Source organism: Engraulis encrasicolus, chromosome 18, assembly GCF_034702125.1.
Source record: "Engraulis encrasicolus isolate BLACKSEA-1 chromosome 18, IST_EnEncr_1.0, whole genome shotgun sequence".
Classification (NCBI taxonomy): Eukaryota; Metazoa; Chordata; class Actinopteri; order Clupeiformes; family Engraulidae; genus Engraulis; species Engraulis encrasicolus.
Window position 1 is genome coordinate 19,810,865 of NC_085874.1, and position 25,448 is coordinate 19,836,312.

Sequence of the window (25,448 nt, forward strand, 5' to 3'; positions counted from 1 at the left end):
TCAATTTTGCTTGCCCCCCTCTCCTCCTAAACCTCACAGGGCAGCCCCCCAAAAATGACGTCCAAAGCCAACTGCCGGTACGAGATCGACTGGGTGACGGAGTACGCCTGCCACAGAGACTACCTGGAGAGCCACTCCTGCAAACTCGATAGCGCGCAGCACGACATCGCCGTCGACCTCAGCCACCTCACCCTCGGCAGTAAGTCCCTCTCTCACCCCCGCTCCACTTTCCTCTCATTCCCTGGCCAGTCAACCCTCCACTCATGGTGCTTTCAGCCTGACGGAGAACCATACCGGTTCCTGCATTTGATCTGGAACCAACAGACATGTTCATGTCAAATAAATGTCAAATAAAACCTGATAGTTCTAAACTTAGCGCAAAATAGAGGTTAGCTGATCCATGAATGATATTACCATGGGTCATCTACCTGTAAAAAAAAACTTAGGTTAGTGACCAGACTAAAAAAAAAGCTTCAGAGGAAAAGGTCCAGTAAGTCCTGTCCAAATGAAGACTATTTAAAAGTTGAACTGAAGATATTTCGTCGTAGTCTTTCCTAAGTGGAGTTGAGGAGAACAGTCTCCAATAGATGAAGATAAGTGTGTTGTAAGAAGCCATTTTCTTCTGGGCAGCCAGCCAAGTTTACATCCGCTATGCCAAGAATGAGCCATAAAGCACAGACCTACTACATATTGTAATGGCCTGCTGACAAAAGGAACTTTTAAATAAGTGATTGTGGAAGTTAAGGATGAGAGAGATTGCGGAAGTGTTCTGAATAAAGTCCCCCTTCTACAATGCATTACATACACACGGTGTATGTGTATATGTAAGGCATTGTAGTGTCAATGAACGTTTTTGTGTGTGGCACTTTCAAATGCCACAGCATTGACTCCAAAATGCTTCACAGTACAAATGGAATACAGCTTGCAGAAATAAAATGGATAGAAGTAGTTACTATGGAAGCTATAGAAGCAGCTATCTGCCTGTAACCGGAACTCCTAACATGGATTGGCTTGTGGACTAAGATGGCACTGATTATTTGATAATGCACGCATCTGACTTTGCTATTTGTATTAATGGTATGGTATGCAGGATTGTGGCCAGAGTAGGTATTGCAAATATGCTCTTCATTTCAACTGTGCTGCCTATCCCCAAATTTGATCTTTTCAGTAGTATTTACGAAGTAATGAACTAATATTTGCTAGTATGATCAAAGTACAGTATAGGTGTCTATTACTGGAAATACAAAATGATTTCGGTAACGGAGCTATAAGCATTTCTTGTGAATTCCCCCTTCGCATGTGTGTCATGAGGTTTAATTTCGTTATGAGCATGATACGCAGTGATCCAAATGGCCACAGACATTGAAATAAATTAATTTCAAAATCTTTTATTAACCCATTGATACCTAAAGCACCTGCAAAAACGCCTCCTGAATGCCTAAGTCCTTGTTGGGAGAGATGCCCTCAGCCTATAAAAACCTAATATCTCAGCCTCTGATGCACATAAAAACATGAAATAAGTTCATTGTTAAACCCTAAGACTCTCATCTAGCATTAGAATGTGTTCATTCAGCTTTAACATAGCCACATTTTTATTAATAAAGCTAAAATCTCAAGAGCTTGAATGCAGCGTATATGTCACTCCAGGTACCAAAGGTCAAACAACATATACGAGTCATCAGGCTAAAATGGGTTAAAGGAAAACCCCTTGATATGAACATCTCGAGGGTTCTCAATATGAGACCTTGGGTGTTTTGAAAGGCGCTATGTAAAGCAAATGTATTATTGTTATCATGAATACAGTCACACAACTGGGGTAACAGACCTTCCCACTTTGTATGAACTATCCTCTAGGGCAGTGGTTCCCAACCTATGGGTCGGGACCCAACCTATGGGTCGCCAAAGATCTACAGAGGGTCACGGAGCCCTCTTGATTTTAAGGGGTTTAATTATTAATACCATATATAGCCCATGTTGAATAAATGACAAAGCATTTAACTAATACTGTATATGCATAGAAGCAACAAAATATAAGTGCTACATTAAAAGGATTTATCCGGAGTTGGAACAAGTTTGCCTGATTTTTGCATGTTTTGGATGAAATACAGTCACTCTAGAGCAAAATCAAGGCAAAAGGATGCGTTTTGAGAAAGTTTGATAATATCACGTTAGCCTCGTTAGCCATATCAGCTATGCAATATGAAAGATGCGGGCATCGTTTTTCGGCGGTTACACACATTTCAAAAACACAACATTTTAAAGTCTTGCACAGCTCAAAACAACGTCACACTTACCTCGTAATATGTTGAGGGTATCCACACATAAACCAAAGTGTCCAAAGTCCTTCATGTATTCTTGAAAGGTCTGCAGAATGTGTTTTGTGAAGCTACTACCTTGAGAATATCTAAATTACGGTCAAGACAACTATTTGACACTAAAGCCCACCAAGTAGATTGCCGAGTGCGTCGCACCATCAGCTATGATTATTTCCATAGCGAGTAACCACAGCTGATGGTGCGACGCACTCGGCAATCTACTTGGTGGACTTTAGTGTCAAATAGTTGTCTTGACCGTAATTTAGATATTCTCAAGGTAGTAGCTTCACAAAACACATTCTGCAGACCTTTCAAGAATACATGAAGGACTTTGGACACTTTGGTTTATGTGTGGATACCCTCAACATATTACGAGGTAAGTGTGACGTTGTTTTGAGCTGTGCAAGACTTTAAAATGTTGTGTTTTTGAAATGTGTGTAACCGCCGAAAAACGATGCCCGCATCTTTCATATTGCATAGCTGATATGGCTAACGAGGCTAACGTGATATTATCAAACTTTCTCAAAACGCATCCTTTTGCCTTGATTTTGCTCTAGAGTGACTGTATTTCATCCAAAACATGCAAAAATCAGGCAAACTTGTTCCAACTCCGGATAAATCCTTTAAACATTTATTCTGTATTTGGCCAAAGACAAATTGTGGGATAAAATAACTAAAATGAGTTTTCAAAGGAAACAGAGGGCATCATGTGACTCCCTCTCGTGTGGGCGCTTGCGCTGTTGGGTCACCAAAGCTTACAATTGTAAAAACATGGGCCCCTGAAGAAAAAGGATGGGAACCACTGCTCTAGGGGTGTAAATCACAGCCTCCATGACGATACGATACGCTATCGATTATTTTCGATACTTAACCCATTGGGTCCTGGAGCGACATATACGCTGCATTCAGGTTCTTGAGATTTGAGCTGTTAATTAAAAATGTGTGTAAGTTAGAGCTGAAAACACACATTCCAGTACAAAATGAAGGTTCTGGCTTTTAAATGTAACTTATTTGAGGTTTCTATGTGCTCCGGAGGCTGAGATATTTACGGTTTAATAGGGAGAAGGCACCTTTTCCCAAGAAGGGCTTAGGACAAAATGGGTTAAGAATTCCCCACGATACGATACGATACGATACGATTACATTTTTTCCAATTACTTTTCTACTTCTATTTATAATGGAGCTAGGGCATTGGACAGGGGGCAGCGATTCGATTATTTGTTTGATTACTTAAGAATGCCCCACGATGCGATTTGATTAAATTGTTGGCCGTAGGATCGATGCATTTGATACGTTTCGATTATTATTTACACCCCTACTAGTCATGGTTGAGCGGTTAGGGTGTCAGACTTGCATCCCAGAGGTTGCCGGTTCGACTCCCGACCCGCCAGGTTGGTGGGGGGAGTAATCAACCAGTGCTCTGCCCCATCCTCCTCCATGACTGAGGTACCCTGAGCATGGTACCGTCCCACCGCACTGCTCCCCATGGGCCGCCACTGAGGGCTGCCCCCTTGCACGGGTGAGGCATAAATGCAATTTCGTTGTGTGCAGTGTGCAGTGTTCACTTGTGTGCTGTGGAGTGCTGTGTCACAATGACAATGGGAGCTGGAGTTTCCCAATGGGCTTTCACTTTTTCACTTTTCTTTCACTTTTCACTATCCTCCCACCAGAAATGGATGACCCCTACCATGCTAAGAGCAGCAATGGCAGAGACTCCTACATCTACTACCTGAACGTATGCGGGCCCATCGGCCATGGGGTCTGTGCCAACGACACAGGCTTCGTGTCCGCCTGCCAGGTGAAGGAGAGCGGCGACATGAACATGAAGATTACTGGGAGATGGAGAAATCAAACCCTCAGGTGAGGAGTCAGAGGGGTTAGAGGTTCCAATCCCATCCTTTACCAACCATGGTTGAAGAGGCCTTGAACCAAGGCACTTCACCCCACATTGCTCTAGGTTGTTCAGTACCCTGGCAAAACTGAGTTGGTTTGCATAAAAGCATCAGTCTAGTTTAATGTAATCTCGTGTACTGTAATATGAGGATTGATCCTCGTGATTTTGCTTCTCTACAGGGTTTCTATCAAAAGCCCTTTCCTTCCATATGTGTTTCCATGAGTAGGTTCAAAACTGAAAAGTCTTTGTGTAGATACTCTGTTATTCTTTTAGCTTCTCCTAATGCATAACTTGTGCTTATGATAACATCCTGCTGGTTTCTGTTGCAACTGATCTTGTGAAATTCATTGCGTCTGTGTGTGTATGTGCGTGTGTGTGTTGTACTGGCGCTGCAGATACTCTGATGGTGACCTCACATTAACCTACCCTGGAGGGAGCAGATGCAGCTCTGGTTTTCAGAGGATGACCATCATCAACTTTGAGTGCAATCAAACTGCAGGTACGCTCAGCTGTCGCTTACAGCTTTTATTACTTCTGATTTGCAATAGAAGATGCTTACACATTTAATACACATTTTATGCTTGTCAAGGCGCCAAAAACAAGAAACAAGAAAAGCGGTCACACACACAAGCTGAATGTAAATGAATACTGGATTTACAAATGCTGAAAAAGCCATTATCAGTGTTCTTAGTTTGAAAAAGCTTTGAAAAATGCTCAGCCTAGAGAGGATTGGACTGATGACAAATACTTTCCCCAACTGCAGAAAACGATGGCAAAGGCTTCCCGGTGTTCACTGGAGAGTTGGATTGCACATACTACTTCGAGTGGCAGACTGCGTACGCCTGTGTCAAGGAGAAGGAAGATCTTCTCTGCCAGGTGGCGTCAGGCAAGAAGCGATATGACCTGTCACCTCTCACGCGATTCCCAGGTAAGGCGAAGTGTAATCCTGACGAAGCGCTAGCAAAATGTGTTGTTCACTAAAAAAACAGCAAATCTAACTTAAATGTAACTAAAACAGGTACGTTTCCCCGCTGTCAGCCTAGCCAAAACAATTTTTGGGGGACTAGTCTTCTTTTACTATCCTGTTTGAAAAGGAGAAAATTATTTTACAATTGAGCTTTTGCGATATGTCATCACGACGTATTACTTCCTAGTACGAGGCTACAAGCACAAGTGGAGGACACAAGGTCGCATATTGGAACGCACCCTATGTGCCTAGCCAAAGTCTTTGGGTGGAAGTACATAGGATGGCATGGCCAGGCTAGACCTGGCCCAGAACTTGAGGACATTATTCACAACAGTAAGTATTTTTATTCTGATTTGGTAGTATGGTGTTGGTTTGCTTTGTAGGGTCGGCCCTGGCCCAGAACTGGGAGGCGGTGGGCATGAGCGGAGCTGGGGCAGACGAGAGGCGTGTGTACCTCAACATGTGCCACAGAGTCCTCCTGCAGGGGGCGACAACGGCCTGCCCTGAGGGGGCTGCTGCCTGCACTGTTGGTGAGCTGAGCACACCACCATGCTTTTACTCATTTTGTACCATTTTAAGCACTATAAAAGTAAATTAAAAAAATAGAATGTATTTCAACCCCATTCTGCGATGCGCTTTTAAGGCTAATTCCTACATTCTTTCATTCTTACATGCTTTCACCTTTCACCTTTACATGTTGTGTATAATTTGGTAAACTAAAAATATATTCTGATCCTAATTTAACATTTTACCACAGAGTTGTTTTTTTAGTCCGCTTCTGAAGGTACAATGCCTGCACAACAATAAGATTTGATTTGACAACATCCCTAATTAATTTCCATTAGAAGAGTTATGATGGTTTTGTTTTTGGTGACTTGTTTGTTTCAGACAAGAACAACAGAACTAAAAGCCTGGGCAGCTTCTTGTCTGCGCCTCAGATGGATGGGGACAGCATTCGCCTCATCTACACTGAGGGAGACGTCTGCAGGAAGAACATCAAGACCAGGACCATCATCTCCCTCAAGTGCAGCCCAGGTTAGTCCCTTTTTGACCTCAAAACATGAATGAAAAGTCATTTACCGATAACCTGGAATTATTTTCTTCAAGAACCGGCCTTTAAAACACGAAAAAATGGTTTAGAACGCTGGGGGTCTACGACATAATTCCGTAAACACAGCCGGTATTCAATGTGTTAAAAAGTCGATGATATAGTTCTGATAAAGCTCAAGTGGAATGACTAAGTTGTCCTTGGGGGATGTGTGTGTGTGTGTGTGTGTGTGTGTGTTTGTTTGCAGGGGACGTGGAGAGTGCCCCGTTGTTGCGGAGCGTGTCTAGCGACGAGTGCATCTACGAGCTGGAATGGCACACATCCACTGCCTGCGTGCTCTCTAAAACCGAGGGAGACGATTGCAGAGTGTCCGACCCAAATGGAGGTTGGTGTTGTTTTTCCCTCATCCCACGTAGTTTGATGCAACATCAGTCCTTAGAAGTAAGCACCCCACAAGTGGAAATACAGCCGTGACAAAAATTGAGTGACCATGAAATGATGAAATTACTACATATTGGCATGTGTTTCAGTAGAATGAGCATTGTTGTTTCATCCTATAAACTACTGACAATAACTAAATTCCACTGCTGGTGCAAAGATTCAAATAGCTGAGCCTTGTTTGATGGCTTGTGACCTCCCATCTTCCTTTTGGTCACATTTCAGGGGGGTTTCCATGAGCCTCAGGGCTGGAGATTGGGCTGGCCATGACAGGGTCGTGATCTGGTGTAGCCAGGCTGTGCCCTCCTAGTCACGCAACACCTTCAGCGTTGCTACTGGTCAGGTCAAGAGCAATGCAAGTACTTTCTGAGCTCCCGAATAATCTGGAACTCCTCCCACTTTGTCGGGAAGCAAACAACCATTAGCAAACCAAGGGAGGCGGGTCAAATTTGGGAAATTGTTAATTGTTATGCTCTTGGTCAGACCAAGTCTCGAAGAGATTTGAAAGTCGATGATAATCAGGCTAGATCTGGTGGTCTTCTACCCAGACACTAATTGACCAAGCAGCGTGGCGTGGAGCATTGAAATACAACATAGTTGAAATACAGTGCATGTCGGTACCGTCTGCCTCCCTGAACCCCCTTGACTGACCTGTTGCCTTTCCTCTTATGATCTCTCAGGCTTCTCTTTCGACCTGTCGCCCTTGCGCAAGCCCGTGAACGAGGGCTACCGAGTGAACGAAGACGAGTACGACTACTTCATCAACGTATGCGACGGGGTCTCCCAGGGCCAGTGTCCTGCCAGGTCCGGCGCCTGTCAGGTGAAGAAGAGGTAACTAACCACCCTGTGTTCTGTTCAGCATCTTCCGTGTTCTCAATCAGCAGTCTGTTGTGTAAAAAAAAAAAAAAGCACAGTGGTGAAATGTGTTTGTTGCTCAAAAGCTAGTCGCCACCATTTTCACAACACTTTTAGTCTCACAGACCTGCTGAGGCACACACACACACACACACACACACACACACACACACACACACACACACACACACACACACACACACACACACACATGGCCCAATACCAAGCTGGACATGATGTTTTGTCAAGATGTTGCAATAGCCTGTGTGCGTGTGCGTGTGCGCTTCAGTGATGAAAAGAAAGCCTGGAGTCTTGGGGAGTCCAATACCAAGCTGGCCATGATGTTTTGTCAAGATGTTGCAATAGCGTGTGTGTGTGTGTGTGTGTGCGCTTCAGTGATGAAAAGAGAGCCTGGAGTCTTGGGGAGTCCAATACCAAGCTGGCCATGATGTTTTGTCAAGATGTTGCAATTGCGTGTGTGTGTGTGTGTGTGTGTGTGTGTGTGTGTGTGTGCACTTGTGTGTGTGTGCGCGCGCTTGTGTGTGTGTGCGCGCGCTTGTGTGTGTGTGCGCTGCAGTGATGAAAAGAAAGCCTGGAGTCTTGGGGAGTCCAATGGCAAGCTGAGCTACTATGACGGCATGATCAAGCTGAAGTACCAGAACGGCTCGTCCTACAACGACGGCCACGGGACGCGGCGCTCCTCCTTCATCTCCTTCCTCTGCAGCCGCGACGCTGGCCATGGCACACCTGAGTTCCAGGTACAGTATACATCAGTGTTTCCCAACCTTTTTTGTCTCGCGTACCCCTTAAACCTCTTTGTTGTGCTATGAGTACCCCCTAATTCATGTTCTATATTGCTTTCTCTGTCCTGATGTGACTGCTCCATACATTTGTTATAATAATAACATCTTTCCAAGTACCCCCTGCAGTGTGCTCGCGTACCCCTAGTGGTACACGTACCCCTGGTTGGGAAACACTGGTATACATGGGTTCTATTTTTTTTTCCCCTGATTGCACGAAACAAACTGCGCACAACTCAACCTCTGATTGTTGGAAACTGCTGTCCGTCAAAAATGATAGCTCACGTGGTTGGCTGCCAGTGTCTTGCCCCTCCTCATAACATCGTGTTTACAAACACTGCGAACCCATGTATACACTCAACATGCGCGTGACGTAACGGATGGCAACTTGCAGAGCTATGTAAACCTCCCTCCCGAAGCCTCATATTGATGTGGCGGCGCTGAGCTATCGGCCATGCCTGTATTGGCAGCCTAGCCAAGGACGTGCACTTGCCTGGTTAACACCAGACAACCAGTCTGGAGTCTTCCTATGTAAGTTCTCGTGGGAAAGATGTGGTTTACGATTGCCCGTGACTGTTTATTGGGCGCTTTATCAATGTATCAGTTTTGGCACAAACGTAGCCCATAGTCATTGGTGTCTGTTGTATCAAACAATAATTCAATTCATAATTCAAACAAGTCGCAATCATCGCCTTTCCACCCCGCCTTTCCGTTCCTCCCCGTTTGCCTACCTAGCTCAGGCTCCCTCACTTAGTCCCAAGGTATTATCGACCTAGGCCTTAAGTTTGAGCGAGTTTGAGGCCTGAGTGGTGGACTTCACAGAAAAACCTCACCTGCTGCCTTGGTCATTAGTGTCTTACTGACTCTGAGTTTAATTGTGTGCCCTCCATGCCAAGAAAAAAAATTGGGTTCATGTACTAAAGTTTGCACTATTCTTCCCATATTTGCGTTGAATCTGGTTCTACTTCTTGGCCCAGTATGGATGCCCAACGCCACTGTGAACACATGTATGGTGAATTTTGTGAATATATGTGCAATGTTGTGTGTAATGTCCTTGTGTCTTCTTCTGTATTTATTTATGTATGTATGTATGCTACTTGACACCTTAATTTCCCTCTGGATCAATAAATTATACTCTACTCTACTGGAAAAGTGCATACCTGTATACGTAAGCTACTTCCTAGCAAAACCAACACTTCTTCGAAATGTTATGCCTGTAACTCAGAATGGTCGACAGAACTACTTTGCATGTCTGGTGACTTTCACTGAACAATCAAATGATGAAATGAAGTGACTCAAATCAAAGTGTGCCTGTGTGTCTTCTGACAGAAAGAGGATAACCACACCTACAGCTTCAAGTGGTACACAGCCCTGGCATGTCCCGAGAGGCCTCACGAGTGCCTCGTGACTGACCCTTTGACCTTCAAACAGTACGACCTGTCCAGGTGAGCCCCTCTCAGACACCATACTTGAAGGACTGGTGTAGCGATGGTACTCGTCCTTTAAAGTGATACTGTCCCATTTTTGGAAATAAGCTTATTTTACACTTCCCCTTGAGTTACATAATAGGGTTTTAGCGTTCTCTTGTACTTTCAACCGTTCTCTGGGTATGGCAGTGCAAATTTTACCTCCAAGCTAGCAGTTAACATTGAGTCCTATGAGACCAGCTGGCGGCTAACTGGTCTCATAGGAGTCAATGTTAACTGCTAGCTTGGAGGTAAAATTTGCACTGCCATACCCAGAGAACTGTTGAAAGTATAGAAGAACGGTAAAACCTATTGTTTAAATCAAGGGGAGGTGTAAAATAAGCTTATTTCCAAAAATGGGACAGTATCACTTTAATGCTGCGTTCAGGCCAACTGAGAACCTTGCCGGTGTTCACAGCAGAAAGTTGGTTCACAATGCGAACCGAGAATACTTTTTTCTCCGCGAACAGTGACGACAACGTGGACGTCAAGCAGGTTCATTCGGTAAACTTCGTCACGTGTGGAAAAGTTCAGAGCCTGGTGTGAACACTGGTGGTTTGCAGATAAGCACTTTAGTGCCGAACGTAACTGGTGCGGGCACCATCACCGGCACTGTTCTAGTCAGCCTGAGACAGTATAAGGATGTAGCCACCATACTACATGTAGATTTGTGAACCAAACCACCACCGTGCTTGAATTCAAAGTGTTCTAAACGGCTTCACAGGCGGGTTCTGTGGGCTGTGAATGGCATTTTGAGATGAGGTTTTCATGTGGTCGTATGTTGTATGAAATGGTATAACATGTTCATTTTTAATGCTGATAGTTACACATTCTTGACATTAGCAATTCTCTCACCCACCTTGACCAACAGATATTTTGTGGGGATATGTGTCGCCATTTCTCAACCCTGGCAAGTTTGAATATGGGAAATCTTTGCTCTATTTATCTTGTTCTTCCTCTTTTTATTTTATTCTTTTTTGCCGTCCTGCAGTCTGTCTAAGACCATATCAAACTGGGAAGTGATGGCCATTGGCAGCGGGAGAAAGTACTACATCAACGTGTGCCGCCCGCTGCGCGCCGTGCCCGGCTGTGCCCGTGACGCCTCCGTCTGCGAGACCACCTACGAGGTAGCCATCGCACTTTTCGCCAATACATGCAAGAATATTTGCTCTTAGTACAGTGCAAAAATGACTTATGACTATTGACCGATATTATAAATAATAAATTGGGGTTTTTTTTTGAGAAAATTTTACCTGATTCCAAATATTGTGTCAAAGTCTATTAAGGCATGATCAACATCCTGCCAGCAACATTTCTCTGTTCATTACTTTTGCACTTTACTTTTGCCGGACATTGCCTTGCATTTACCTAGCGGAATTAATAGAAGTGAACACTGAAATAGAAATAAAAAATCAGCACAAATATGCCTATGGATGCCGCCGTGCGCTTACCATGTTTGTGTCTTATTTAGGGCGGGGCTGAGAAGGTGTCAATCAGCAGCATGGGCGTGGCCAAGAGGGGCCCGATCATCCAGGGCTCCGACCAGCTGCTGCTGGAATACACGGACGGCTCCATCTGCGAAGCAGACGGCGTCACCACCACCTACACCACGCGCATACACCTCTCCTGCATGAGGGGAACTCTGGTGAGAGAGAGAGAGAGACACACACACACACACACACACACACACACACACACACACACACACACACACACACACACACACACACACACACAGCTGTGTCCTAAACCAATAACCTCGTACATCATCAGCTTCACCACACACATACACACACGGCTGTTTCCTACACTAATATAACATGGTACATCATAACAGTATCACCATACACACACACACACACACACACACACACACACACACACACACACACACACACACACACACACACACACACACACACACACACACACACACACACACACACACACACACACACACACACACACACACACAGACACACACACAGCTGTTAGTGTCCTGCAACAATACAACATAGTAGATCAGTATCACTAAAACAGAATGCGGGTCGCACTTTATTGTACGGTCTCTGTTTATCATTTCTTTGTGTCTTTTGCTGAAGAGACAGTCGAGAGTATGACTGGAAGTGAGTGGGGAGAGAGAGATGGGAGCAGGGTTGGGACATGACCCAGGCCAGACTCCGACCTGGATCCCCAATCGCATGAAAAATGATATGTGGGGGGCTTAGTGCACTGCACTTCCACTTCCCCCCTGTACCGTCTCTTTTATCGTTATTAGTTGCTCACTTTTGATGCACATGTCACCAACATCCACAAAAGGTGTCAACAGAGGCTTTATGTGATCCGTAAGCTGTATGCCCTCTCTGTCTCTCCTCACCTCCTTTCCCCTCTATACTCCAGCATCATCCAGCCAATTCTAGTGTACTGCTCGTGCTCACTCTGCCTCTACAACATGCTCTCCACCAGCAGCAGGAACAAACACACTGAAATCACACACAATGCATCCGAAATCCGTCACCACCCTACATACAACCTAACTTACCTCAACCTCAACGCTGTTACACGCCTCACACATTAATGCGTGTAGATACTGTAGTCAAACAATAATTTGTAACATAAAGGTTTTTTTTTTTTGTGTTCAGGCCTCGGCCCCTCGTTTCCTCTCCAACCAGAACTGCACGGCCAACTTCATCTGGCACACCAAAGCAGCATGCGCCATCGAGAGTGTCAAAGACACGAACCAGGTAGTTATTTGCACACAAAATCGTCTCTTGAAATACTTGAGGTGTGTGTTTTTCATTCAAAATTCAATTTTTTTACCCGTTTTCATGTAATGCTGAATTCTAAGGTGCGCCCAGTCAAACCAAGTTTTTGGCCTGATTTTACTCTGTCAGACAGAATGTCCACACAATGTGATGACCAGGTTCTGTAGCTAAGAAACTGTTATTTTGTGATTGACAGACATGTACCATAAGGGACCCAGTCTCAGGCTTTGAATTTGACCTGAATCCTCTGACCAGCAAAAATGGATATTCAGTCCCAGGAAATGGTCGCAACTTCACGGTAAGAATTGCTGATCTGTGTGTGTGTGTGCGTGCGTGCGTGTGTCCTGATGTTACAGCCGCCTTGTTCATTTCTTCACCGACCCCTTCGCAAAAGTCTTATGTTTGTATTTGGACAGTCTTATAGTATGGCAGGAAGACAGATGGGGGCTGGAATATGGGGCACCTAAGTCACGCCCTCTACTTCCTGGTTCATGGGGCAGAGGGAGTCAAAAAATGATTACTGGGCTTGAAAATGGGTGATTTTTGGATTTATGGTGCATAGGTGGAGGTCCAAGGTTTCGATTGGTGTAAAAAAAACACTAATTTTCAAGACCAGTAATTATTTTTTGACTCCCCCTGCCCCATGAACCAGGAAGTAGAGGGCGTGACTTAGGTGCCCCATAACCCTGGCTGGACTTGAACCTGGGGCCTCATCGGCATGCAAGCCCACATGTTGGGGGTAATCGCCATAGCCACAGCGCTACATCGCCCTCGTGATTCATACCTGGGGTGCATCCCAATATGTGACCTTGCCTCCTCCACTTGTGCTTGTCTCCTCGTCCCGCCTCCTGGCCCCTCCTCCGTGGAGAAAACGATAAAGTTTCCCAGCTGTCAGCCTCGCCACAACAACTTTTGCGGGACTGTTTTTCATTCACCATCCCAATTGCAAATGAGAAAAAGACTTTACAATTGAGCTTTTGCAAGATATTGAAATATAATGCTGTTGTCAGTGATGTCATCATGACGAGAAGCAAGTGGAGGAGACAAGGTCACATATTGGGATGCACCCCTGGTGTCGTTTTTTCCCCCTCAGCTGAATATCTGTGGCTCAGCACCAGCTTGTAGCACAAAGGAAGGCGAGCAGTTTGCTGGCTGTGAGCTGGAGGACGGAAAGCCGATTGGCCATGTGGGTGTGGAGAGATCTCTTGAGTACTCCTCTGAGGGCGAGCTGAAGCTCACCTACAAAGGGGAATTGGATGAAGAGACAGGTGAGATGATCGCATTACTTTAAAAAAAATATTTTAAAGTTTCTTTTTGGCTTTTTTTTTTGGCGTTTGAGAGGAGACAGTAAAACAATGGGAGAGCGAGACGGGAAAAGCCCAGAATAGCAGTAGAGCCAAAGCATAGGAGTACGGTGCCTACGCCGTTTGAGCCATGGCCAAGGCAGAGATTGCATGACTTTGAAGAACACCACGTGTTTTTGTTTTTGTTTGTTTTTTTAATTGTGTGTATTGATTTTTTTTATACGTATCAGAGAAATCACACAACTGTCCATAGTTTACACACTGACTTATAAAATCCAACATCGTGTTACAAATGTCAAAGTCGAACACTACGTTTTTACATTTATGGTCACGTGCACAAGACACTGTTGCGTGGTTAGAATCCTGTTTTGCTTTTTAGAAGTGTTTTCACAAGACTTGGGTCTGTTTGAACCTCTCCTTTGTGCCCCCTGGCCCCACTTTTACTGGGGCAGTTATACAGTAATATGTTCAGATATGTGGATATGTTGGATGCCTGGTTTACAGTAGTAATACCACTACTGTACAAGATTGTGTCGGTCAAAAAGTTAATTGTGGGTTTGATTGCAGTTTACACTTAAAATTTAGACTTGTTATCCTTTTCGTTGAACTAAATCGTTTTTGTTTTTTTTAATGCAGCCACCAGGACCACCTTCCTCATCAATTTCGTTTGCGACAACGACGATGCCGGCACGCTGAAGTTCGAGAGGGCTGAGATGGGCACGAGCACTCACGTGACCCACGACGTGTTTTTTGAGTTTGCCACCCCGCTGGCCTGTCTGCCCAGCCCTGTGGACTGCCAGGTCACTGGTAAGCTCCAATAGGCTGAATCTTGTCAGCTCTGCTGCGAATACAGATCCTAGCCGTATCATTAGAATATCATGAAAAAGTTGATTATTGGAATAGTCCAAAATATGGGCAATGCACCTATACAGTCCATGAAAGTTAAACATTATTGATGGAATTATGGAAATAAATACACTTTTTCATGATATTCTAATTATATGGCCAGGATCTGTATTTATTTCATTTTGTTGAATAGGGTGGTCTTTACAGACAAAAACCTCACAGACTTCCTAGTTGTTTCTTTTAAAACGGCTGTATTTCTAAAAGAAGAAGATCTAAACTTGATCTTAATAGACATATTGTATTACCTACTCTACCGCTCTGGACATTGAGTGTGAAGTCCAGACTTAATTTGCCTGAAATTGTTACTTCTGAAACACCAAAAATTCAGTTCAAAAGGATATTATTTGTTTCTGATGGACACCCAAGACGAATTGAATGAGCATTATTATTATTATCTCCATGCAGTCAATTACTTAGTTGATCATTTGGACAAATCGGTGTTTCTAAATGAACACTTTTCCACTTTTCACTTCTTGCAGATGCCAGTGGAAATGAGTACGACCTGAGTGACCTGAGCAGTGACGATCAGCCTTATAAGCCCATCGACACCTCTGAGCAGGCCAAGTCCCAGAAGTTCTTCCTCAATGTCTGCAAGCCTCTGCCCCACGTAGACGGTTGCCCAGGTAAAGAACATAAAGAAGACGCTACACACTCTGCTCCATGTATTACTGAAGTGACATTTTGGCCGTCGGGCCCTCTTCAAACTAAATGGTAAATGGACTGCATTTATAGTATAGCACCTTTCCACTCCTTTGAGCACTCAAAGCGCTTTACATTGTATGCCTCACATGCACCCATCCACACTCACATTTTCACCCTGGTGGCCGTGGCTTCCACGCAGGGTACCGCCCCGCCACCAGGAGCAATTTGGGATTAAGTATTGTTAGATTTTGGACGTTTCCAAAATTCTCTTCTCCAATAAAAATTGAAGGATGAATGCTCTGCTTTGTTTTAGTTGACTCACTTGCAAAAATAAAATAAGTCTTGACTTCGTAGTTAAAAGGATCGATCAGGATACAATTTATTATAGAAAAAGTGAGATTACAAAAAGAATAAGAAGAAAATAAAAGAAGTAAAAGTAGAAGAAGAATAAAAAGGTTAAAAAGAAATAAAAATGAGACAAAGTCTCACAGCGTCTCACTATCTAGGCAGCATCCTATCTCTGGCGAATGACAGGCAATTCGACCGACAGCTGACAAAATGGTGGCAACGGTTTTTATACCGTCTTCCTCATGTCAGCAGGTTACACGTATGCAAGTATGATATTAGTTAAGGAAGATGTCGTCTCCATGTCTCCAGGGGTGACAGTATCATATAACAGTATCTTGCTCAAAGACGCGTCGATGGGGGTCATGCCAGAGCGGGGCTCGAACCTGCAACCTTCTGGTTGCCAAATGGCTCCTCTACACCTGAGCCACCACCGCCCTCAGTTAGAAGTCAGTTAGAAGTTATTTAGAAGTTTGAAGAAGGCCAGATGGTCAACAGTCAGTCACTTCAATAAAACATGGATCAGTGTGTGTAGCATCTTCTTTACTTTCTTTGATATTTGAATCCAGAAGTGGCCAGCACCTCGTGTGGCTTGATGTCAAGGACATATTTTTTTTTTCCTTAGTCCAGCACTCAGAACTTTGAAGTGGATATGCATGGTTTTTTTTCTTTTGTTGTAAAGATGCAATAAGTTGTTGGCGTTTTTTTAATCATCAAACTGAAAATGTAGTTGCTTAATGGATTTGGTGACTATCACAAACAAACAAACAAAAAACAATCAAAATTGTTGCTGTTGTTGAGAGTCCACCTTTCAGCAACGAGGAGAGATGAGCAGCCTGCCTCTTTTTGTTTTAAACTGTTAAACTTGTTAAACTTAAAGTGTTAAACTTTTGTCACTGACCATTTCCCAGCCAGGGCACTGGAAGCATGTTTCACTGTCTCCAGCCAAGCTAGCTTGCATTTCATGAGATATTGCACAAAAACAAATTGGAATGTCTGATTTTTGCTTTGAATGTAGGCTAATTATTATATTTGGCTGATATAAACAGCCAAAAAAGTAAGCATTTGTCTCTGATGACGTCACTGTCACTTTGGGGTGAAGTGCTAAATGTAATGTAATGTGATGATGTCGACCTACTGTTTTCATTGGCAGCTGGAAACCTGGGAGCTTGTGCCATCATCAACGGGCGCTCTCTGAACCTGGGCTACGTGCAGTCTACCCCCCAGGCCTCCGACGGCTCGCTCAGCATCGTCTACCAGGGTGGGGAGGCCTGTGGAGCCGGCAGACGCTACTCCACTCGCATCATCTTCCTCTGCGACGACCACCTGGTGAGTACTGCACTGCTGTATGAGGCCACAATCACACTGGGCGCGGATTTTACAGGAGGAGGCGGATTTGCACTATTGTTTGTTAATGAAAGTGAGTGTATTCTGTGCTGAATAGTAGCGCAAGGCGGATTACAGATTTTCTGCCTGCCCGCCCCGGGGCGGATTGAGTAGAAAAAAGTTCAACTCTAGGTGGAAAATCCGCTTCACGTCACGGGCGGATTCCCAGGTGTTTTACTAGGAGACCGTCAGCAACACTCATATCAGATTCACGATCCAACTGTAGGAGAGCAAGAGAAGAGGTTGTCTTCTATCCATTTTACATTGATGAATATACAAAGCCTTTTGTATGTTTTTAGTTTGACACAACATTCAAATAGCACAACACCATAAAATAGCCTACGTTGCGAGTGACCGCTCAGCCACTACAACCGCACGTATCAGGTCTTTTCGTCGAATGAATTGGTGAGAGGGGACCATTCGAACAAAACGTTGGACCATTAGTATAAGGCTGGGGATCTTTAGTCGAGGATGGTCCGTCTACCGCAAAAGCCAACGAAAGGTCCTTAAAATTGAACTAAAGATCCTTAGGTTTCAACTAAAGGTCCCTTCAGTCTGCCTATATTAGAAATGTAAATCAGATTTTTTAATGCTCATTTTAACGGGTTTTCTTAGAATCAGCTTTTTTCATGCTCATTTTAACGGTTTTGTCTATTTAAATATGTTCATTTGAACGGTTTTGTCTAGCCTATTTTAAATAGCCTATTTGTTTTTTTGTTGATTTAAACATTAAATCTATAAATAAAATGTACTTAGGCTACTCGTTTTTACTGGTAGGCTATGTTGTTGTTGTTTTTACGATTAAGTCCATGGCTACAGTAAAGAGAGAGAGAGAGAAGTTAAATCGTTAACACTGCATAGGAGCTCTCTCTCTCTCTCTCTCTCTCTCTCTCTCTCTCTCTCTCTGCCCGGCGAGGCAATATCTCTCTCTCTCTCTCTGCCCGGCGAGGCAATGTTCTTGGGCGGTAACTTTTTAGATGCGAAGCACCAGCAACAAGAGAATGCTGTCTGCCTTACACACAACAAAGTTCGCGCATGAGCCAGAGCACTATGCATATAACAGTGTTGAAAACATTACAGAACCCATGCACCTGTGTTAAGTCCATGGCTACAGTAAAGAGAGAGAGAGAGAAGTTAAATCGTTACATTAACACTGGACCGCTCTCTCTCCTCTCTCTCTCTCTCTCTCTCTCTCTCTCTCCCTGCCCGGCGAGGCAATGTTCTTGGGCTATAGTTTTATTAATTGAATAAGCTGCCTATTTTGTTTCATATCCTGTCTTTTATTGTTGGAAATCGTCCATCAATCCAGTCAGGCTGCCTATTTTATATCCTATTATTCCCGTGTGTCCTAGGCCTATTTCTTTTGTTCGAAGTCTAAATATATAACTAATATATAACTGATTTACCCCGATTCATATAGGCCTAGGCCTAATAACGGCACAAACTGAATGACAATAAATAGTTCGCGCATGAGGCAGAAAAAATAACAGTGTCGGAAAACATTATAGAACCCCTGCACCCGTGTTAAGTCCATGGCTACAGTAAAACAAAAACAAAAACACTAAGAGCGAGAGAGAGAAGTGAAATCGCTATATTAACACTGCATAGGAGCGCGTTCTCTCTCTCTCTCTCTATGTATCTAGTAGGCCTATCTAGCAATCTAGTAGGCCTATGTAAATCAAATGTTTTTTTTTTGCTGTTTTCAGATGTGCTTCATAAATAAAATGTACTTAGGCCTACTCATTTTAACTGGTATGTTGTCGGTTTTTTACGTTTATGCCGTTACATTTTTTGACAATTATCTAGGTTACTTTCTACTCCTTACATTTCTGGAACAATATTTGAGAAGCTTTTTTTTCACTTTTACGCCGTTACTTTACTCCGTTACATTTTTGACAAATATCTGTAGGCCTATGTTACTTTCTACTCCTTACATTTCTGGAACAGTATTTGAGTAGGCCCTAGCCCCAGCTGCGGGCAGAGAGGCGGGAATCGCTTTGAATCAGGGCAGCGTGCGTCTGAGCACATTTGGTTGTCATGCAGCGAGTTTTCTGACTTTCCGGTAACTTTTTAGATGAACGCTTCTAGCTACCGTCTTCTGTAGGTCTGGAATATACCTACGTGTGGAGTAGGCCTAGAGGTGCGCGGTGGATGTATTATTTCATCCGCAACCGCTTCTTAGAATTTCTAATCCACCTGCTATCCACCCGCCCTAATGTTTTTTCTCCAATTTCCAAAACCGAATCCACCCGCCAATTAGTTTTTAGTATTTAAGATGCCTGGGGCACATAGTCGATCGTCTTTTTCAAGCAGTGCAGGTCATTTACATCTTGCCAGCCTATGTTTTAAAAAAATCTCTAACTTACAGCGATTCCCAAGTTGTCTCCACCCATCGCACAAACGTGCGGATGCTTTAATGCAGCCTACATTTTAGCAGAAAATACCTCCAGTCCAAGCAGCACAATCGAAACTATTGGCTATCTAGCTTACAATTTTGGCTGGTATCCAATAAGACGAGTCAAGTGACAGTAGAGTCTTGCAAAGAGTGCAGAGAATTATGTCGCGCGTGTGTGTGTGAGCGAGAGAGGGAGAGAGAGGGAGCGATTCCAAACTTGTCTCCATCCATCGCACAACGTGAAAGCTAACGTGTATGCTTTAATGCAGCCTAAATTGTACCAGTTTTGCCTCCTCTCCAAGCACCTTTTTAAGTGGTGGCAACCATGCATGTTTTCAACAGGGCCACGCAGAGTGGACAGTGGAATGCTGCTTGAAATAAGTCGATAATGAATAAAATATTATGCGCAACGTCTACAAGAAAAGTAATGGCTATTATTACCGTTGCGCGTAAAGATGAGGAAGGGATGGATAGATGGATGGATGCTGTCCTATGGAAGGGGCCGTTCAAACAGTCTACATGACATCTTCATTAAAGTCGTTAAATAAGTATCCATAGCCTACTGTGTTTGACGGCCCCATCGTCTTGCAAATATTTACGCGCAACGGTCATAATGGCGTCTCGCACTACACATGCTCGGATGATGCCAGAGGCGAATAGCAAACAGCCAAATTAAGGCATATTCGACATAGACTACCACGACAAGTTACCGTTTGGGTCGCAGTTGGATGTTTATTCAGTAGAATTATGTGCGTAATATCAGCTCCATCCACCAAATGCAGCACAATCCCCGTTACTTTCACGTGAGGTTCAAATGGACATTACTCGACAAAATGCAAGTCTGGGTACCAACAACTGAAGTAGGCCTACAACATAGATTATGTACCACATATAGGGGTATTTTCATTTTCAGTCCTTTATGTGCGTTATGCCCAGCTTTTATTGAATACAGCGCAGGTTTTGAAGGTCACCAACGAGCATCAACTTTGTGCAAAGTCATTAAAACTCTTTTTTTTTACCAGCACTGACGTTGTACACTGTTTCATTTATTAACTAATTTGCACTTTCTGCCTTCTCGTTTCACATGTGATAAATCCACTTAGTATGCTTTATCCAATTAGCCATGGATGCAGGATCATTCACTGGACTGGACACTATTGTAAGAGGTGAAATTTAGACCACGATTCAGGAACGACAGACAACGGGAGTAAAGGTTATGGTAGTTTTTTTTTTACAATTTCATAAAATACAATTAGGAGGGAAAACCACCACAATATCCATGCAACCAGCAGCGTCTGTAAACTGCTATCTTCTTTGAATAAATGAATAAATAATCACAATCTGGAGACACTCGGACGATAGTAGCCTACAAAAGTTAAGTTAAGTTAAGTTACACACTCAGCCACTGCTGCCGGACGTTGGCTCGTCAATTACTTAATCAACTATAACACGCGCAATAGCCTACCCAAATGCAACTTACACGCAGTTCCCAAAGCTACCGGCCGCGCGCAATGGATACCTACAGCAGCCCTGCCCCACCCCAGCGTGTAGCGCACAAGTCTACACTATTGTCCGAATGTTGTTATTTCAAGACAGCAAACTGTCACTGTCCGCCGGCCGCTGTCGTGACATATTTTATTAACACTAGTATGTGAGTAACAAGTGAGGAGTTCCTTGATAGTTTCCTTAAGGGTGAAGTAGCCTGGAATACTGTCGCAGATCAGATAGTTCATTTCTAAATGATCCTGTTATGAACCCGAGTTTAGTAGATATCGCGCAGTGAACGAGGCAGCCTGCAAACAGTTTGAAGCGCAATGTGGCTGTAACAAGTTAGAAAACCAAACTCTGTTGNTTGTTAACCTTTTTAAAATTATGCGCGTAATGGTGGGTGGCGTCCGCGCCAATGTAATATCTTGAGCGTGCTCGGTGCGTAATTCCAAGAGCAGCATGAAAAGGAAGAAAAGGAAGATGATGGGCTGACCGAAACGCTTGTTCCCCTGTCTGTCGGTTTCATTTACTTTTTTCGGCTTTGTTTAATACAGTTTTTGATTCTGCATTCAGCTCCAGTGTGCTACTCCTTTCTTTCTTTTTAAATTATGAGCGTTCCACGAACTATCTTTCTTTGCGCACGCTATAAAATGGCAATAAACATGTTACTATAAACCACTGGTTTACTATGTATGCTTTCTAATGTTGGTAAAGGCGGCATAAGCGGGATAATGTATTGTCCACACGTGACTACGGAAAATATATTTCCTTCGAAGCGGAATAACAGCCCTCCTCCTTCGGCATTGGAGGTGTTATTCGCCCCGTAGGAAAATATTTGTAGTCTAGGTGTAGTCTACTTTTTTGAAGTGGGTATACTGTATATTCTCGCATTTTTGAAGTGGGTATACTGTATATATTTATGCCATTCTAAATAATGGATCAATCAATTTTAAGTTGGTATACTGAATCCCCTAAAATTTAGAAGTGGGTATACTCCGTATAGCCTACCTGCGTTCTACCACTGCGTGTGGACAATACATTATCCCTTACCTTAAAAGCTGTTGTAGGCCTACATTTAAAAAAAAATCGTCAAAATGCCTCCTGCTCGCTTTGAATCAAAGCAGTGCGGTTTAATGTGTCTAGAAGTAGGCTATTGACCCTTGTGCTCGCTTTGAATCAGAGCATCGCGCGTCTGATTAGACTATAGTGCATCTAGAAGTAGGCTATTGACCATTGAGCACATTGTCATGCAGCGAGTTTTCTGACTTTCCGGTAACTTTTTAGATGCGAAGCACCAGCAACAAGAGAAAGCTGTCTCCCGATACTTTGATGTTTCTGATTCTGAATGACAACAAATAGTTCGCGCATGAGCCAGAAAACAATATAGGTCCTAACAGTGTTGAAAACATTACAGAACCCCTGTGTTAAGCCCATGGCTACAGTAGAGAGAGAGAGTCATGCCGCTTGTCTTGAACTGTCTCTTCCCGTTCCATATCGTGACAGCCAGATGAGAAGCGCAAAGGTGGGGGCTATCCGCGATCGCGGAGGAAAGGTGTCAATATCCATAGCCTAACCCTTGAACTGTGGAGCAATTACATATTGTTTAGGTTCTTGAATACTTGGAATTAGCATGGAATTAATTTTCCATTAATAAGGAAACGTGTAAGATTTATCCTCAATCCTCCCCGATAATGTTTTTGTCATAGGCCTAATGTTAATGCCCTCCCCAACACATATCCCCAGTACAATATTGCGACACACGCTTGGCACAATGATAGGCCTACTAAATGAGTTCAATGTTCTTGCAACACTTTTCCCAAGAAAAGTCAGTTTTCATTTCGAGATTCCAGAGCAAATCAGCTGGTACTGCGCTGCTCGCTTGCTGGTCAATAAACGTTGAACTGAACCGTGTTGTGTGCGTGTGTGGCTATGTGTGTACCATCGTACTGTATGTCCATGATCGTCCGTGCTCTTATCATGCAAATGACATGTCATGCAGGCAAGGGCGTCCGTTTGATTTCAAAAGTGCTGGCCCGGACAATTACCATAAACCCGAGTAAGGTTTGAAAAGTGCTGGGTACAAGATAAGGCTACTTCCGATTTGAGGTTTCATGATAAATAGCCTAATACGCATTGGCGTATTGACGCATAATGTGGCCATGTTAAAAATTAAAAGCCATCTGCGCTGTCTTGTTTATTTCTGATATCCTGCGCTGAAGTCATCTTTATCATAGGCTACATATTATGAATGCAACGGTAACTGAGTGGTTAACCCATCATAACTACATGTAGCCTTGCGTAATGGTGCACGTCAATTTGTTGTCATAACTTCGCTCTGTCCCTTTTGATTTCCTCAAGCAATTCATCCCTTTTGTCATTGTCCCTGTTTTACTGTTAGTCTTATGGACCTAGGGCGTATCGATCACCATTATTTGCCTGAAACCTGCAAACTAAACACTGCATGCGCGCAGCCACACAGAGCATTCTCTGTGTCAAAGGAACCCTTTCTCCGCGCCTGTGCGGCATTCTCCTTATCGCTCCTAGAATGGCAATACATGTTGGCAGACTTTATTTTGCATAATTCACGATTATCTGGATATATTTGGCTAGGTTACTCAGCAAAGAACATCATTAACGTTAGTGAGGTAACTTTTGGTGTGCTGATACAAACACCAAACGGTGAATCACGACGCAGGCCCTACTTCCCCAACCATAGCCTACTGAAAAGGTCCATAGGCCATTGTGTTCAACGCCCTTTGATAGGCTCTGCCTGTATCAGGGTCGATAGGGCTAATGATGGTGGTCAGGGCGCACATCAGTGTTTGGGGTTNTCTATGCTTTTTTCTGGAATACTGTGCCGATTAGATAGAAATGATCATGTTATGAACCCGAGTTTAGTAGATATCGCGCGGTGAACGAGGCAGCCTGCAAACAGTTTGAAGCGCAATGTGGCTGTAACAAGTTAGAAAGTAGCCAAAACCATGTTGCTTGTTAACCTGTTTAAATTATGAGCGTTCCACAAACTATCTTTCTTTGCGCACGCTATAAACTATGTTAACTATGTATGATTTATAATGTTTGGTAAGGGCGGGATAAGCGGGATAATGTATTGTCCACACGTGACTACGGAAAATACATTTCCCTTCAGAGATAACAGCACTCCGCCTTCGGCGTCGGGGGTGTTATTTGCCCCGTAGGGAAACATTTTCTTATTCATGTGTGGACAATACATTATCCCTTAGGCCTACCTTTAAATTGATGTCGTACATTTTAAAACATTTCGTTGATATTGTAGTGGTGCAAACGACTGTAGTTATGAGATGGGCGCCAGCCAGGCAGCAAGACTGCCTACCTTTCCAAAAATGAATAAAAATCAGTGACCAACACACTAGAAATAATTCATATCAACACAACGAATATCTTTTCTTACGTTTAGTAGTGCACTTTTGCAAAACCCTCTCAATTTGGAACAGCTCACATCAATGTCTGGCTTTAGCGATTCTTGCGAATGGTGATCTTCTCGGCGCACACTTCATGGTTCCCTCTCTCTTGCTCTCTCGGCTTGTTGCTTCCTGACAGTCTCACCCGCCATTTGAAATTAACTCCATTTTATAGGCTGCGCGTGTAGTTCACAGGGGGTAATGCTGTTATCTCACTCCGGAGGAGGCAGAGGCAGTCCGTTACAATATAGTATATATAAAATAGGCTATAAAATAGGCCTAATGATAAAAAAGCAGCCTGAACTAAAATTAATAATTAATTTAAAAAAAATAGAGACGCACGCACTTTCTACATGGTTCGATTTTTGTTTTCATTGCATTGTGGTGGTAGGCACACAAGTTTGATAAAATATAAAAAAATAATAGGCTAATAAAATAGGCAGACTAAACTAAACATCTGCCCAGTTACACGAAAGGTCTGCATGGATTGAACGTAACGTCCTTAGGTCTTCGACGAAAAATCCTCAGGTACTGCACGAAACGCCCCATGCCTTCTACGAATGGTCCAACGTTTTGTTCGAATGGTCCCCTCTCACCAATTCATTCGACGAATCGTCTCGAATTCCAACCGCATTCGAACCTGTGCAGCGGATTCACTCTCAGTCTGATAAATCAGCTGGAAGTGCAACGCTGATTGTAAGCAGAAATCCGCATCCAGTGTGATCGCTGCTTAAGGCAACAGAAAGAGATGCGGAAGGATCGTAATTCTGCCCTATAAAGGCAAAATTCAGTAACTACTACATATTTTGTCAAAATTCAGTTTAGCTTATTGTCCAATTCTATCCCACTTCAGAGATACTGCTATGTCCATTATCCATTAACTACAGTATGCATCTGAATACTAAAACTAAACTAAATGCTAAATCTAAAACTGTTTCAATGTTGGTGTAGTTAAGGCGCTTTGCCTTTGTAGGGCAGTGTAGTACACCTTTTA

General features: G+C 43.5%; 1 protein-coding gene across 1 annotated transcript in view; it reads left to right on the forward strand.

Moving 5' to 3' along the window:
* igf2r (insulin-like growth factor 2 receptor) overlaps positions 1-25,448 on the forward strand; it is an 81,299-nt gene that overhangs the window by 10,248 nt on the left and 45,603 nt on the right. Inside the window, exons 8-25 of the mRNA XM_063223231.1 lie at positions 40-199; positions 3,986-4,175; positions 4,605-4,708; positions 4,973-5,137; positions 5,560-5,706; positions 6,065-6,211; positions 6,472-6,609; positions 7,343-7,493; positions 8,095-8,275; positions 9,647-9,762; positions 10,775-10,910; positions 11,255-11,428; positions 12,426-12,527; positions 12,745-12,846; positions 13,642-13,816; positions 14,489-14,659; positions 15,238-15,381; positions 16,899-17,074. Of these exons, the coding sequence (XP_063079301.1) occupies positions 40-199; positions 3,986-4,175; positions 4,605-4,708; positions 4,973-5,137; positions 5,560-5,706; positions 6,065-6,211; positions 6,472-6,609; positions 7,343-7,493; positions 8,095-8,275; positions 9,647-9,762; positions 10,775-10,910; positions 11,255-11,428; positions 12,426-12,527; positions 12,745-12,846; positions 13,642-13,816; positions 14,489-14,659; positions 15,238-15,381; positions 16,899-17,074 (2,679 nt within the window). The remainder of the gene's footprint in view (positions 1-39; positions 200-3,985; positions 4,176-4,604; positions 4,709-4,972; positions 5,138-5,559; positions 5,707-6,064; positions 6,212-6,471; positions 6,610-7,342; positions 7,494-8,094; positions 8,276-9,646; positions 9,763-10,774; positions 10,911-11,254; positions 11,429-12,425; positions 12,528-12,744; positions 12,847-13,641; positions 13,817-14,488; positions 14,660-15,237; positions 15,382-16,898; positions 17,075-25,448) is intronic.